At 43.3% G+C, this 15,870-nt stretch overlaps 1 protein-coding gene and 1 non-coding gene across 2 annotated transcripts; both read right to left on the bottom strand.

Annotated features, from left to right (window-relative positions):
* Positions 1-1,977: 1,977 nt before the first annotated feature.
* Positions 1,978-10,193, bottom strand: AKAP17A (A-kinase anchoring protein 17A). Its single transcript, XM_056862011.1, has 4 exons — positions 9,416-10,193; positions 6,882-7,030; positions 4,582-4,822; positions 1,978-2,929 (listed from the first exon to the last, which is right to left on the bottom strand). The coding sequence occupies exons 1-4, from the start codon at positions 10,175-10,177 to the stop codon at positions 2,042-2,044; spliced, it is 2,040 nt and encodes a 679-aa protein (XP_056717989.1). The 5' UTR covers positions 10,178-10,193; the 3' UTR covers positions 1,978-2,041.
* Positions 10,194-13,160: 2,967 nt separating this feature from the next.
* Positions 13,161-13,232, bottom strand: TRNAG-GCC (transfer RNA glycine (anticodon GCC)). The gene has a single exon. It is a non-coding gene; the product is annotated as a tRNA-Gly (tRNA).
* Between the last annotated feature and the right edge of the window lie 2,638 nt (positions 13,233-15,870).

Genomic DNA, 15,870 nt, shown 5'->3' with positions numbered 1-15,870 from the left:
TAAAGGGTAGCTGGCGGGAGATAGAATTAGGTTTTGGGTGATATTTACTCATCTAGAAGAGCGACGGTAATGAAAGCAGCACTGTAGGAGAAATGAACTAGCATTTCTGGGAGGAAAAGTGAGTAACCCTACATGCAAGCAGGGGGTGTTTTCGGATCTAGGACACACACACAATATGAATGCCACAAGGCCCAATATTTATACACCAAAATGGGTCCTGAGCGATATGAGGTAACTGGCAAAGAACTTTGATTGCTCCTCCAGGGTCTCAGACAAGAATTGAAGTTTGATGTGTTTCAGGAAGCAAGAGAATGGCTGAGTGATTGCTTAATTGCTGGCGATTGCTCGATGCAGACATTGGTATGTGAGGGAATGTCTGATGGGTTTCTCAGGATGGGTGTGAGCAGGTAGGAGAGGTTTGCTCAATCTCCTTTGAATACCTTATGTCTGGCTTGTTGGGCATCAGATATGCAGAAAATAGCTAGGCTTTTTCTGAGTGACCTTGATTACCCAGTTGATGAGATTTAAAGTTCTTCATGTTTGCCAGGTCGCTACCAGGAGTGCTTAATTTAATATGTGAGGGGAAACTTAAGTCATTCCCATTGTTCAACAGCCTTTCACACCCCGGACCTGGAGAAAATGCAAAGTGACCAACTCTTCTTCCAGCTCCAAGGTATAGTACAAACACAAAGATGGCTTCCAGGTTCATGAAAGAATGGTTCATCTATGTGGAACAGTGCCAGCCTTGGTCCTATATGTACTTATGGCACCCCAGGTAGGTGGAGCAGTCCGGCCACTAACAGAGGGACACACACAAAGGATTCTGGATAAAGGGGAAGGCAATAAAAACTGTTTGCATGAATTTACTCCATTTGCAGAAGACTGTAAATCTGCCTATTACCTATTACACTAACTGGTGCTTTGGAGTCTCTCCTCAAAGCACTTTGCAAAGGCAACAAAAAACCATGAGACGGCTTCCACGAAATATTTCTAGGCTTCCATTATCTTCTTGTGAACAACTTTACTTCCACTTTGTATTAAAGTTTATCAGTACAACCCAGTCAACACACACAAATGAAATCTGATTTAATGCAGTAAATGTACAATCTTTAATGTACTGAAATATGAAACAGTTTGGGTTCACTGACAATGGCTTTTGTGTTTTTACCATAAGATGGTAAAAAAAAAAAAAAAGCTGGTTTTTGCACGGCCATGTTTTTTTTGGAAATTCCTGAACTTCATTTCCAGAAGCAAAGATATTATAAACATACTTAAGAGAAATAGCAACTTTGAACCTGAACATTACAAGTAAAAATAACTTAGCAGGAAGGCCCCTCTTTCAAAAGACAAATGTCTGTGCAGTTGCAAGAAGAGAGGTATTTCAACCAACAGTATGAACAAAATAGTCAAACATTAAAACTACAGCAGCCCCAAATGGACTTTCACTGAGGCTCTAACATCCTAGTGTGATTCCCCCCCCCCCAGTGGAATAGAACTCTGAAACATTGTTTAATAGCATCAAACACCATGACCAGCTGGGCTCTAGATCACGCTATGAAATATGTATTCCTCAAGAGTCATGAAGGCATCGCAGCACTTAATGAAAATAGGTTTGCCTTTATTGTTGCATCTAGCACGGACCCAGGAAGCAAAACATCCCGCACTGAGCCGTTGTGTTCACATTAGTCAAGCATGTTTTTACTTGTCAAGTTCATGTTTCCTTCTTGAAATATACATGTGCCAGTTTCTACAGAAGAGACTGCTGTGAGTGAATCTTAAAAAGGGACCCAGTGGAAGAAGCGAAAACCAGGAAAGTCAGTGAAAGTGTGAGCAAGAATGTTCAGAATATATGGTACTGTAGTAAGCCAGCAAACAGTTGGCAGTTTAGAAGTCACAAAAAAAATGTGTCATTATATGCATCTTGGCTCCATAAAACTATATTCAGGTAAAATAACTGATCAGATTTCTTCCCCCCTCTCCCACAGAGATCCATTCCAGTCCTGCCTGAGATAGCCCTTACAAAAAGGCTACGTAATTTTAATTACCTACTCCAAGAGTTTCTTTGATTGCTCAACGATCTCTTTTGGTGTTTCTGCTTCTTGCTTGTGCTCTTGTGACCATGACTCCATCCTCTTTTATCCTGCTCCCTGTCACTACTAAAGGATCGCCTCTCTCGTGTGTGTTCTCGACTCAAGCTTCTCTGGCAAGGACTGTTGCTTTTTGCAGCATATTTTTTATGGTGGTGTCTATCTTTTCTGTATTTTTCATCCTCACTGCTTACGTCCCTCCTGTGTCTGTTCTTTTCAGTTTTTTCTCTACTATGGTGGTTATGCACATCTCTGGACGAATGACTCTTCCCCTTACTTGGTTCTCTGTTACACTTGCCTTGTTCAGTCAACAGTTCCTTCTTGTACGGGTTCTGTTCAGATTCGGAGGTGCTCTTACATTGCTGATTTACGGGGATGCAAGAAAGGACACCGGAGCTACTTTCTTCAGAAACAGTCTCTCTCTTATTGATATTAGTCTTCGGTTCGTTGATGTGAACTGCCTCATGAAAGCTTCCATTTAGGTGTTTCAGCTGAGGACTGATGCTTTCATTAGGTGATATGCTGCTTGGATAGCACTGGATGGGTCTGGCCAAGCTGGACTGGGCTGAGGTAGATGTGACACAGTGGGAAACACCCTCAATGGCTTTCAGAGGAGGAGAATTAAGTTCTGTCCTTTCCAAGTGGGTTGCTTCTATTTTCTTACTCATGAGGTTGCTTAAAAGTTTCTCTCTCAATTCCCTCTCTTTCCTCTGCAGTCCAAGGGCTCTCTCCTTTTCTTCCTCTACACGACGGAGTTCGGCTTCCTGCAGCTTCCTCTTCTCTTCCAGCTGCTGAAGGCGGACCTTTTCCTCATTGTGTTCTTGCTCCAGAAGCTTTATTGCCTAAGAACATTGAAGGAAGAGGAGAGAGACATTAACATCTGTATGAAAACATGCTCACTTTAGGCCAAAGCCAACCTTGTATAGTTTCAGACAACCATTATAAGGGACAACTTATCAGGAAAGGACCTGGAGATAACAGGGAGGATCTGACCAGCTTTTCTGCAGGTGAAAAAAGATGGAGGGCGTCTCCTCTGACCAAACACAAAGGCTATGCTGGGGACCATGTGACTAAGCCACATGGACAAAAGCCATGTGGGTCAGGGGCCATAGTAAGGAAGAGCTTGAACAAAAAAAAGTACACTGGAACCAACCAATTATTTCCTTAAAAGGAGAAAAATACTGCATTATAAGAATTACTGGTTTTCACTCCTAACTACTAATACAATCCCACAAGCAAAGGCAGGCTCCGCTCAGACAGTTGCCACAAGGCAAACAGAATCACCACAATGGACAGTGTTCAAAAAGTCAAGTTGAAACAGACTATTTCAGCTACATTCTATTCTATACTGATCAAGGGTTAACAATAAAGGTTTGTAATGCAGTCAATTGTTTGGTAATACAAACAACTTAGGTGCCAGCTTCCAGAAGCCTCAGGCACTTGAGGATAATAAAAACGCAGTGAGTTTGGTATTTATTCTCCTCAATTTCACTTCTAAGAGGTTTTGTTTGGATTGTAGCCATTTGATAAATATTATTCAGGTCCTAAATGTATAGGCACAGGAGTCCCGTGGCGCAGAGTGGTAAGCTGCAGTATTGCAGTCCAAAGCTTTCTCACGACCTGAGTTCGATCCCAACGGAAGTTGGTTTCAGGTAGCTGCCTCGAGGTTGACTCAGCCTTCCATCCTTCCAAGGTCGGTAAAATGAGTACCCAGCTTGCTGGGGGTAAGGGGAAGACGACTGGGGAGGGACTGGCAAACCAGCCCGTAAACAAAGTCTGCATAGAAAATGTTGGGATTTGACATCACCCCATGGGTCAAGAATGACCGGGTGCTTGCACAGGGGACCTTTACCTTTTTTTAAATGTATAGGCAGCCGCACGAAGCTCTTGAGACACATTAAACGGTTTGTGCCCCAGCAACATCCTAAGCCTGATGACTGAGAACCCTTATATATGAAAGCAGTACAATGAAAGTCCTCTGCTTCTCGCAAGCACTCACCTAGAGCAACAATCAGCCTCTTTAGCAATCGGATGGGCTCTGAGATGCTGGCATGCCGGCCCTAGCTTGTTCCCTCTCCATGTCAACACCAGGCCACTATCCCCATTGGAGATACTGTTGCAGCGGAGATGCTAAGGAGAGTGAGTTGATCCTAGTCACCCAGCTGCAGACCTACTGCAAGTTCCCCCAGCAGCAAATCTGCACAGACTGCAGCACACATGAGGGTATCTGGTTCAGCTTTATAAGTGTTGGTGGGGCAGAGGCCTACTTGCTTTCCATACAAGAAAAAGTGCGAAGACAGGAGGAGAGGGTCGCTTGCCTAATTCACAGCAACTCAATGCCAAAAGCAAAGGGCCACCGACACTTTACCGAGCAAGAACGGAACCTACAAATTATGAACATTGAAAAGCCTGAAATCAGGAGAAGTGATACACTAGTTGTTTTAAGGTGGCTTGTACACGGAAACTTGCTCAAACTGGGTTTGTAAAAACTTACCTTGGCTCTGTTCAGCAGTTCAGCAATTAGTCGAATGGAATGAAGATTTCTTTGAGCTAAAAGAAGCTTCCTCTCTTCTAGCTTTATTTTTTCTTGCAGTTTTTTCTGCTCCTCGGCTTGCATTTTTTCCAGCCTTTTCTTGTTTCTACGAATTTCACGATCCTTCTGTTTTTGTTCTCTCTTACGCAGCTTCTCCTCTCGTTTTCTTTCTCTTTCCAGTTCCTCAAGCTCCCTCTGTTTCCTAAACAGGCATATTACATAAGTCACAACAGGTACACAACTTCAGGTTTTATTGGATGCTGCAATCAAAGAAACGACTTACACATTCATGTTGGAACAGTGTACACATTCGCTTGAGGTTTAAGGTCCACCTATTTCAACGGAACTTTGCTTCATATAAATGTTTTCAAGACTGCAACCGCTACACAATACCAGAGTGAAGGATGGAAGTAGGACCCCACCTCAGAATACAAAGGAGGATTTCTAAACATGTCTTCTGTCCTAAAACATCTAAAAACCAAAACCAACCTGCCCACATTCAGTACCATGAAATATGGGAAGCATGCATTGTGTGTTTTGACAGGCTCGCATAGAAGACCACACATTTTCAATGTGGCACAAAGCTAACTTAAAAGAGACCCTGTACGCTGTGAAAACCCTGTACGCTGGTGGCATATTACATTTAATTGGGTGAGATTTTCATAAAGAAAGTCATAAGTCTGTATTGCAGACAGTGAGATGCAATGCTTCTGTACTATAAAGGATACATAAAACGCTACTACAAACAATGGTCCAGAGCAGTGGCCCCGTTCCGACCTTGTTTCCTTCCTGTGGCCCCCCTGTCCTACCAGTAGAAAGGTAGCTATTTAAATGTTTTGTTTGTAAATAGCCAAGGAACAAAGAAGCATAAACAAGAAGAAATTTACAAAGAAGAATTTATAAAGAAATTTACAAAGAAATGTATAAAGAAGTTTACAAAAAATACCCCACAAAAAGGGAATACAACACACTAATAAACAACAACGTTCACATACAAGGGAGAACAAAGCCTCTACCACCGCTGCACAAGATTACAGCGATACAAAACTCAAGTTGCAAACGATGCATAGAAGTGCAATGAAGAAAGTCATGTGTTAGGTTTTCAGTCCACTGAAGGTACAAATTGTATTTTTGTTTTCGTTTTCTCAGTCACTTCTCTGTTTTCTTAACTTCTCAGTGTTTTCTTCACTTCTCACTTCACTCTGTGGCCCCCTAGTCTCGTGCTGTGGCCCATTTATGCAATTTTCACCTGTGGCCCCCTTGGAATATCCTGGGGTCCCCCGGGGGGGGCATATGGCCACAAATTGAGAACCACTGGTTTAGAGTCTGGAAGTCATTCTATTGGTGGCATATTACATTTAATCCTTCCACACCTAATTCCCACAGTTCTTTAAAATTTATTCCTCCTAACACATTAGCAAACATCCTGAGGAATAAAAGGGAAGAAATTTAGAGAATGGACAAAACTGCAATCTTCGTGCCACTTAGAAGAGCACAATACCAGTGGTGCCACTCTGAAGTAATTTTGCAAAAAAGAGAGGCCTTTTGTCACCTCAGTAGTCTGAGATGTTTATGCTAGGCCTCCAACAGCTTTCCAATATTTTCATCAACAACATTACAATTTAATCTCATTTTAACAGGTAAAAAGTTTGTGTTTTTTTCTAGCTGTATATGCGGAGAAATCTCCTGTTTTTAAATTATTTTCCGAGGTAGATGTATTTCCTTTCCTTTATCCCTCAGAAGCTCCTTGATCCATTGATCTTGAGCAGCATATATCTAATGTTTGAGGAATATAAGGACTGAAACAAATCTTGCCACTGACAATGTAGCCTTGGGATCCCTGTCACTTAGTAAAAAATGCATTATGTCAGACAGAGGCATTAGATTTATATGTTAAAAGGGGAGAGATCAAAGTTCCTCATAAAAGCGGCATTCCAAGAGGGCGTGAGCTAATAAATCGATAGAGCCAGAAGAGCAAGAACAGGTCGTAGATGTATTTCAGTGCTACAAGCAAGACCCAAAGACCTACTACCGTGCTTTTCAGCAGATGAAGGGAAGAATTTCCAAAAGCAGGCGTCCAATTTTCATCTGCCTGCATCAGAATCCTTAAACTAAGCTTTCGTGAATAAGGTCAAGAATATATATGTACAGTTCAAACTACTCTCACTAGCAATCAACCCCTTAAGGATATGCCAAAGTATGAAATATTTTACGAGTACAGGAATGTTTGGAAATTTGTTATGAATAGATAAAAAGTCTACCTTTCCTCCTCTTTTTGTCTTTCCTCCGCTTCTTTTTCTTTACGTTTTTGTTCTTCTCTCTGTTTTTCCAGCTCTTGAAGCTTCTGCCTTTCAAGCTGACGTTTCTTAATTGAAGCATCACTCAGGTGCTTTGTTGAATCAAATGAAACCTTTACAAACATAGGAGAAAGTATTCATACTAATGCTTAGAAGTTCACATACAGTTTTTTTTAATTGAACATACTTTTTAGGATGCAATATTAATAACAGCCTAGGGGACTCTTAGCGTACATTCTTTAACAATAATGATTTTTATTCTTATCTTCTAGAAATACTGTACTCCAGTTGTTCTTTAACCACACCGACTCTCCTAAAGCCAGCAAAATGACTTCCAAGGTCCTTCACATGGGACTGAGAAAACAAAACCTGACAAGCTTCACAGTGCTCTCACTTATCTTTGGTTCAGTAGCAAGAACAAAAGGGACAAAAGGGCCTATAACACAGCCAGCGTTTCAGGGTGTGTGGGACAGGGCAGCCTAGAAAAGGAAAACTCTAAGAAAATGGAGCCTTGATCAGCTACACAAAACATATCTTCTTGTGTTTTTGAAAGCAATTCCTCTGGCTCTGGTCAGTGTGCAAATGTTTAAGGAGACATATGGAAGTGCAAGGATTTCTCTTCTGTTAGAAGAAAACATTCCATGTGCATAAAGGAGAACTCTAACCTCAAAAAAAAAGAAAAAAAAAAGAATGAGACTCATGCTCTCCACAGCTCTGGATCACATTTGCTCCAGACTGGGATCAACAGGAATGAAACTGCAAAGGATTCTTGGACAAGTTATGTACCAGTAGACAATGTCATATGAATCTCTCTTACACGACGCGTTGGGATGACTTTTTTTTAGGGAGGCCCACTTTATAGGTACTGTCATGAGCCATATTTATGGAAAGGTAATCTACAAATTCCAAGTAAATAAAGCAAACATAGCCAGACTTCTGTTACAAGGTGCAAAAGAAAACTACTTGTAACACTGAACTATTTAATTAGAAAATATTTATGCTGCTTCTCCAGGAGCCTGCCTGAAGTGTCTTACAAAATAAAAAAAATATTCAAAAATATTAAAATCACATTAAAAATCCAGCTCAGCAATAAAAAAACCAAAAAGCCAAAAACCATAAATACCACAGTTTATGGCAAAACAGTTTTCATACTAAGCCAAAAAGATTAACCCTTAAACAACTGGATGAACAGAGACATTTTGGCCTGAAGAAAGCAACGTAGGTGCCAGATGAGCCTCACGGGGACGGGCATTTGATAAGTGAGGTGCCACTACTTAAAAAGCCCTGTCTGTGGTTGCTGTCCACCTCACCTTTGAAGGCATGGGCACAGAGAGCAGGGCCTTAGAGGTAGATCTTAACTGGCAGGCTGGGCAATATGGGAGGAGGCAGTCCTTCAAGTACCCTCACCTCAAGCCATTTAAAGGCAAGAATTAGGAATCTGAATTGTGCCCGGAAACAAATGGGCAGCCAGTGCAGATCTCTCAGCACTGGTAATATGATCCCTATAACGTGTCCCTGACAATGACACAGTGAAATGCTATAAGAACCTGCTCACCATTGACTTTTGGCATTTTTCCGGCTCGAGATAAGGTACCAGATTATTTTTCAAACTTGACCTCTCCAATGTTAAGACGGCAGTTTATGCTGGCTCGCTTAAATCTACTTTCGACAGCAATGACTAGAGGCAGATACACTAAAACCCCTTATGAAGAGAGACTCTGTGTCTGCACCAAGAGACAACCCAAATCGGTAGCCCATGTCTTATCCCACTACGATCTTCATGAGCTCCCGCGAGAAAAATTTCTGCTACCATTACTTAAGGATAGTCTAGCCCAGATGTGGGCATAGTGCGCTATCTATTAAGGGACAATAGCGCGCATATAACAATGATGGTAGCAAGATTATTGGAAACCTCCCCCAAGAGCGCTGCGTCAAGCCCCTCCATAGAGATAAATTTTATTAAACGGATTACACAGCACTTTAAGAATTACAGATTTTAACTATTTTAACCCCCCACCCCCCAGCTTATCTATTTGAGGGTGGATACAGTAAGCACTTATATACGGCGACCACCTTTTATATTAATTGGGGTTGTTTTATGGTTTTATATATATATATATATATATATATATATATATATATATATATATATATATATATATATATATATATATAATTGTTATATTGTAAAATTTTAATGTTGTAACCCGTCCTGAGCCCGGCCTGGGGAGGGCTAGAAGTACGAAAAATAAATAAACATGTAACCATTTAAATACTGTATTTCAATGACTGATTACTGTACTTAAAAGATCCATGGTAATAAAGGGTTGGATTGAATTGACACAGTGAAATAAAACCAACTTTCTGAAAGAAGAAATCAACAGAATATATACCTAAAACAGTGTTTCAGAACGAATACCAGATTCTCGGAATATACAGAACAACATGCAACCGTTTCACCACAGAGGTCAACAATGAACAGCACAACAGGACCTCACCTTTATGTTACAAGCCACCGCTTTGCCATCTTCCCCCTTGAACATCAGTTTCATTCCACGTAAAGCATTCATAGCCTTGATGAAACCTGCATATTCCTGGTACTGAACATAAGCCTCAAAATTCAAATGGCCTCCAAAGCTGAAAGTATGAAAGTTTCTGCCTGTCATTTCTTCCCTGTAAGGGTCCAGCATGGGTATATCCACATTACGTATGTCCCCAAACTTACTGAACACTTTGATAAGAACTTCTTCACTTGGTTTTTCTGAGCCAGAATCTTTCTGTGGAAACCATTTACAAGGCAAACCTTCCAAATGAATAGTGTCAGGTCTTTCTCCCGGCAGAGTCTCATTCATATCTTTTGCATCACGAAAGAAGGAGTCCCAGTCATGTCGAGTAGGAAAATCAATTTTGTACTCTGCAGCACGAACTTTTAAAATGTCTGAGAAGCCACTGAGTTTGATAGTCTTCCCATCCAGGCAAGCTAAGAAGGATTTGACCAAACTCTTATTTTCTACTTCTCCTTCAAAGCGGATGAAATCCATGGTGCTTTTTGAAATCCGTAATGTTGAGAACTGGTGAGTTTGCACCATTCCTTTCAGCCGTTCCATCACCTCCCAGTTTGAAATGGATTTCCCTGGCTGCTTTAATTGAGGAAGTGCCACACTGATTGTCATCTTTGTAATGGGCTTAAGGTAAAGCCCAAAAGGAGCACAAAGCTCCACTGCTTCTGAAGTGTCGTGAACTATTGTAGCAGCTGCCATAGCTGCAACTGATAAGAAAGCTAGCAAAAGAAAAGCAGACTTATCTATCTTGAAGACACTGGGTGAAAGTGGTCACTTTCTCTGAATAAATGACCATTTTAACAGTTAAGACTTCAGATAGCACATGCAGTGAGAGGGCTTAAAACAAGGCCTCTCTTGGTTTATGGTCTGTTAAAATTTGTCAAAACATATTACACAAAGACCGTGAAATGAACCAATTATCTCTCCTAGCCATGCTGTATTTGCTTGCAATGAACGGTGTCCCAACAAACCTGTAGGAGCAGGAACAGCAAGAAAAATACAAAAGTTAATTGTGTTTGAGAAGACACTGAAAATGCAGAAACAGCAATAGCCCTCCAAGAATCTCTGCCTTCAGACAGCTTGAATCACAGCCATGAGAGGAATTCCAGTCTTTGCAGCAACTAGAACACTTTTGCGCTGTAAGAAATTGAAAAAGAAAAATTAAAGTCTTGCCTATTTTCATCAGATTAGATGATGTCATTATTTAAAGTTCTTTTTTTTTAATTCACACCCTGCCTTTGTCCCCATGGGGTCCCAAAGTGACTTACATCATTCTCCACTACTTCATTTTATCCTCATAACAACCCTGTGAGGCAAGTTAGTCCAAGAGCATCTCACCCAGAAAGATTCCATGGCAGAATAAGGATTCAAATCTGGATTCTCCCAGATCCTAGTCTTCACACTAACCACTACACCACACTGGCTGCCAAGTTACTAAAATATTCAAAGCAGTAAACATCATACCAAAATATCTGCAAAATTAAATTACATGAAACAGAGACATTTCAAGCATGATCCTCTGTGTATTTAGAAATGAGCCCCAGCACCGGATCATTCCTGACCTATGGGGTGAAGTCACATCCTGACGTTTACTAGGCAGACTTTGTTTACGGGGTGGTTTGCCAGTGCCTTCCCCAGTCATCTTCCCCTTACCCCCAGCAAGCTGGGTACTCATTTCACCGACCTCGGAAGGATGGAAGGCGGAGTCAACCTTGAGCCGGCTACCTGAAACCGACTTCCGTTGGGATCGAACTCAGGTCGAGCAGAGCTTGGACTGCAGCACTGCAGCTTACCACTCGGCGCCATGGGGCTCCTGGAGCCTACCAAGTGTTTTTAGAAAATAAGTTGGGCCAGGTGGGGCTTTAGACACTTAAGTAGACACTTGAGCTCACTCTCCTCTAAAGACAGACGGATTCACATTCTAGCTGTATCTGAAGAAGTGAGCTGCGGCTCACGAAAACTCATACCCTGCCAGAAAATATTTTTGTTAGTCTTTAAGGTGCTACTGGACTCTTGCCCTTTTCTACTACTGCAGACAGACTAACATGGCTACCCACTGTGAATTATCTTCATGGAAGGCACCACATTTAGCCGTACAGAATGGAAATCCAGCATCCTTGTGAAGAAACTTGCACAGGTACAGACAGACATTTTACTAATGTTTGTCTGAATTCACTCTCCTCTGCTTAAAGACAGATGGATTCACATTCTAGCTGTATCTGAAGAAGTGAGCTGTGGCTCACGAAAGCTCATACCCTACCAGCAAATATTTTTGTTAGTCTTTAAGGGGCTACTGGACTCTTGCCCTTTTCTACTACTGTAACATTGTAGTCCGCTTTTAATTTAATCTGCAGCATTTAATCTGGGAATGGGGGGGAGAATTATATTCTGAACGATGGCGAAAGGGGGGAGGGGGAACGGAGCAAAAAAGGTTGAGAACCGCTGGTCTCGAGCACAGGCACCAGAGAAGGCATGCTGGTATCATGATGCCCAGGTTGAGGAACGGGGTGCGGGTGGGGGTGTGTTGAGAAAAGGAAGCCATTCACGTCAGTCTCCTAAGGCAGCCACGCGGCAGGCGCCAGAGCACATGAACACATGTGGCTGCCTTATACTGAATCAGACCATCAAGGTCCATCGAAGTCAGTCTTGTCTACTCAGACCGGCAGCGGCTCTCCAGGGTCTCAGGCAGAGGTTTTTCACATCACCTACATGCCTGGTCCCATTAACTGGAGATGGAACCTAGGACTTCCTGCATGCCAAGCAGATGCTCTATCACTGAGCCACGGCCCCTCTCCCCAGGGTCTCAGGCAGAGGTTTTTCACATCACCTACTTGCCTAGTCCCTTTAACTGGAGATGGAACCTAGGACTTCCTGCATGCCAAGCAGATGCTTTATTACTGAGCCACGGCCCCTCTCCCCAGGGTCTCAGGCAGAGGACTTTCACATCACCTACTTGCCTAGTCCCTTTAACTGGAGATGGAACCTAGGACTTCCTGCATGCCAAGCAGATGCTTTATTACTGAGCCACGGCCCCTCTCCCCAGGGTCTCAGGCAGAGGACTTTCACATCACCTACTTGCCTAGTCCCTTTAACTGGAGATGCTGGGTACTGAACCTGGGACTTCCTGCATGCCAAGCAGATGCTCTATCACTGAGCCACGGCCCCTCTCTCCAGGGTCTCAGGCAGAGGACTTTAACATCACCTCCTTGCCTGGTCCCTTTAACTCAGGGGTGGGGAACCTTTTTTCTGCCAAGGGCCATTTGGATATTTATAGCATCATTTGGGGGTCATACAAAATTATGAATTTAAAAATTAGTTTGCTATATTTGGTCAAACATTTAGCCAAGAGGCATGATGGGAGATGGCTCTGAGTGTCTGCCACACAGAGCGACTCGCTTTTGAGCTCTGCTGTCCCCAAGAGATTCAGGCACGGCAGCATCCTTCTGAGCTAGAGATCTGCCAGGACCCATGAAGGGCCAGACCAAATGATTTTGAGGGCCTTATACGGCTCCCGGGCCTGACGTTCCCCACCCCTGCTTTAACTGGAGATGCCAGGGATTGAACCTGGGACCTCCTGCATGCCAAGCAGATGCGCTACCACTGAGCCAGGGCCCCTCTCCTTGTCTCTGCAGGGTCTCAGGCAGAGGACTTTCACATCACCTCCTTGCCTGGTCCCTTTAACTGGAGATGCCGGGGATTGAACCTGGGACCTCCTGCGTGGCAAGCAGAGGCTCTACCACTGAGCCACAGCCCCATCCCAAGTGGCGAGGTGCAGGTACCACCACCCCCTCCCCCCCCCCGAGCACGGCCTGGGGGTGGGGGGGGAAGCCCTCCGTTTTGCACACACTCACACAGCGGCGACATACCTCGCAGGGAGAGCGCGGGCCGCGAGGGACGCGCCGGGGGCGGATGAACCCCCTCGCCTCTTGGCCCTCTCCAGGCTCCCCATCGCTGGCCACAGCAAAAACCCTCCCCCTTACCGGAACCGCCGCCCTTTCTCTCTCTCCCTCCCTCTCTCCCTCTCTCTCTCCCTCCCAACCCCCAACCGCCCTCCCTCAAGGCCGACGGCCTTCCCACATTGCCTAGCACCACCAAAACAAAAACGCTTCCGCTTCCTGTGACGCCCCGGCGAAGCCAGCGAGAGGCAGGGACTGGCCGGGGAACAGCCGGAAGTGGGAGGTGTGGGTGGGGGTCAGCCAACGACGGGAAGTGACGTCCCTGCCCCGAGAGGGGCGGGGCCTCGCCGCCGCCGTTCGGCTGGGAGCGCTCCCCTGCGCCGATTGGTCGCGGCGGGTTTGAACTGGGGTCGCTTCGGCGCGGAAACGGCTGGCAGTGGCTCAGCACGCCGGGGCCTGGCGCGTGACCAATGCTTCACAGAAGAGAATGAATGAAATGAATGCGCAGTATTTATTATTGACAGCGGGTCGCCGTGTTAGTCTGTCTGCAGTAGTAGAGAAGGGCCAGAGTCCAGCAGCACCTTAAAGACTAACACAAATATTTTCTGGCAGGGTATGAGCTTTCCTGAGCCACAGCTCACTTCTTCAGCTACAGCTAGAATGTGAATCCATCTGTCTTTAAGTAGAGGAGAGTGAATTCAGACAAGCATCAGTATGTAAATGTTAACAGTAATCTTTAATCTTCCCAGATTGAATGCTGCGGGTTAAATTAAAAGCGGACTACAATGTTACAGTAGTCGAAAAGGGCCAGAATCCAGTAGCCCCTTAAAGACTAACAAAAATATTTTCTGGCAGGGTGTGAGCTTTCGTGAGCCACAGCTCACTTCTTCAGATACAGCTAGAATGTGAATCCATCTGTCTTTAGAGGAGAGTGAATTCAGACAAGCATTAGTAAAATGATGTCTGTCTGTACCCGTGCAAGTTTCTTCACAAGGATGATGGATTTCCATTCTGTACGGCTAAATGTGGGGCCTTCCATGAAGATAATTCACAGTGGGTAGCCGTGTTAGTCTGTCTGCAGTAGTAGAAAAGAGCAAGAGTCCAGCAGCACCTTAAAGACTAACAAAAATATTTTCTGGCAGGGTATGAGTTTTCGTCAGCCGCAGCTCACTTCTTCAAATACAGCTTAGCATGTGAATCCATCTGTCTTTAAGTTTAGTATAGTATAGAAGTACTCTCCTATACTTAAAGACAGATGTAGAGAAGGGCAAGAGTCCAGTAGCGCCTTAAAGACTAACCAAAATATTTTCTGGTAGGGTGTGAGCTTTTGTGAGCCACAGCTCGCATCTTCAGATACAGCTTAGCAAGTGAATCCATCTGTCTTTAAGTAGAGGAGAGTTAATTCAGACAAGCATTAGTATGTAAATGTTAACAGTATGTAAATGTGAATAGCAGGCGTGATGGGATTCACTATTCGCATTTACATACTGTTAACATTTACATACTGATGCTTGTCTGAATCCACTCTCCTCTACTTAAAGACAGACGGATTCACATTCTAGCTGCATCTGAAGAAGTGAGCTGTGGCTCACGAAAGCTCATAACCCTGCCAGAAAATATTTTTGTTAGTCTTTAAGGTGCTACTGGGCTCTTGCCCTTTTCATTAATTATTGATTATCATTAGAAATTCTCCTAGTGAAATTTGAATTAAAGAGGAGTCCCAGGAATAAAGGAGTGGGACAAGAGGAATCTCTGCATCCCTCTTGCAAACCCCTGGGTGCAGGTCACAAAAAACCCTTTATCAGTTTAGTTCATTCTGTCGTATTTATTTCCTAAGAATATACTTCTAGATGCCTAAACTAACATTATTAATATATATCTTTTATATATTCTATGGGATCATAAAACCATAGATGTCCATAATTTTCTTATACAGCTCCACGTCTAAAGTAATAATTTTTTAACATTTAATGTTTTCTTATTCTGCAGATAACATGATTTCTAAAATACAGCTTCTGTATGTGTTCCAGTCATTTTATGTTCCATCAGATGTGGCATAAAATTACTGCACTGAACACATTAAGCTGCCTTATACTGAATCGGACCCTTGGTCCATCAAAGTCAATATTGTCTACTCAGACCCGCTGCAGCTCTCCTGCTTGCCTAGTCCCTTTAACTGGAGATGCTGGGATTGAACCTGGGACCTTCGGCATGCCAAACAGATGCTCTACAAACTGAGCCACAGCACTTCCCTTATTCAGATGCTTGGGGTCATATTTCTACTGTGATTACACATATTGAAGATACCAGCTGGATATTGCTTTATGCATACTTTAGAAGGAATGTACCAGGATATGCCATGAACTATGGATTTTGACTGTTTGATGATAGATTGTCACTATGTATGATGCTATGTGGTAGCTCATAAATATTTTTGCACTTTGTTATACACAGTTTTGCTCCTGTACTAATTACCTGGAGGTTGGCAACCCTATG

Source organism: Euleptes europaea, chromosome 16 (genome assembly GCF_029931775.1).
Source record: "Euleptes europaea isolate rEulEur1 chromosome 16, rEulEur1.hap1, whole genome shotgun sequence".
In the NCBI taxonomy this organism is placed as follows: Eukaryota; Metazoa; Chordata; class Lepidosauria; order Squamata; family Sphaerodactylidae; genus Euleptes; species Euleptes europaea.
Note: the sequence above shows the minus strand (reverse complement) of the source record. Positions and strands in the feature narration are given on the sequence as shown.

What these genes read in the sequence shown, in the direction of transcription:
- AKAP17A (XM_056862011.1), bottom strand. Translation starts at nt 10,177, where the DNA reads ATGGCAGCTGCTACAATAGTTCACGACACTTCAGAAGCAGTGGAGCTT. An exon ending in CGGTGGCTTGTAACATAAAG is followed by an intron (nt 7,031 to 9,415) that starts GTGAGGTCCTGT and finishes ATGTTTGTAAAG; the next exon opens with GTTTCATTTGATTCAACAAA. An exon ending in AGACAAAAAGAGGAGGAAAG is followed by an intron (nt 4,823 to 6,881) that starts GTAGACTTTTTA and finishes ATGCCTGTTTAG; the next exon opens with GAAACAGAGGGAGCTTGAGG.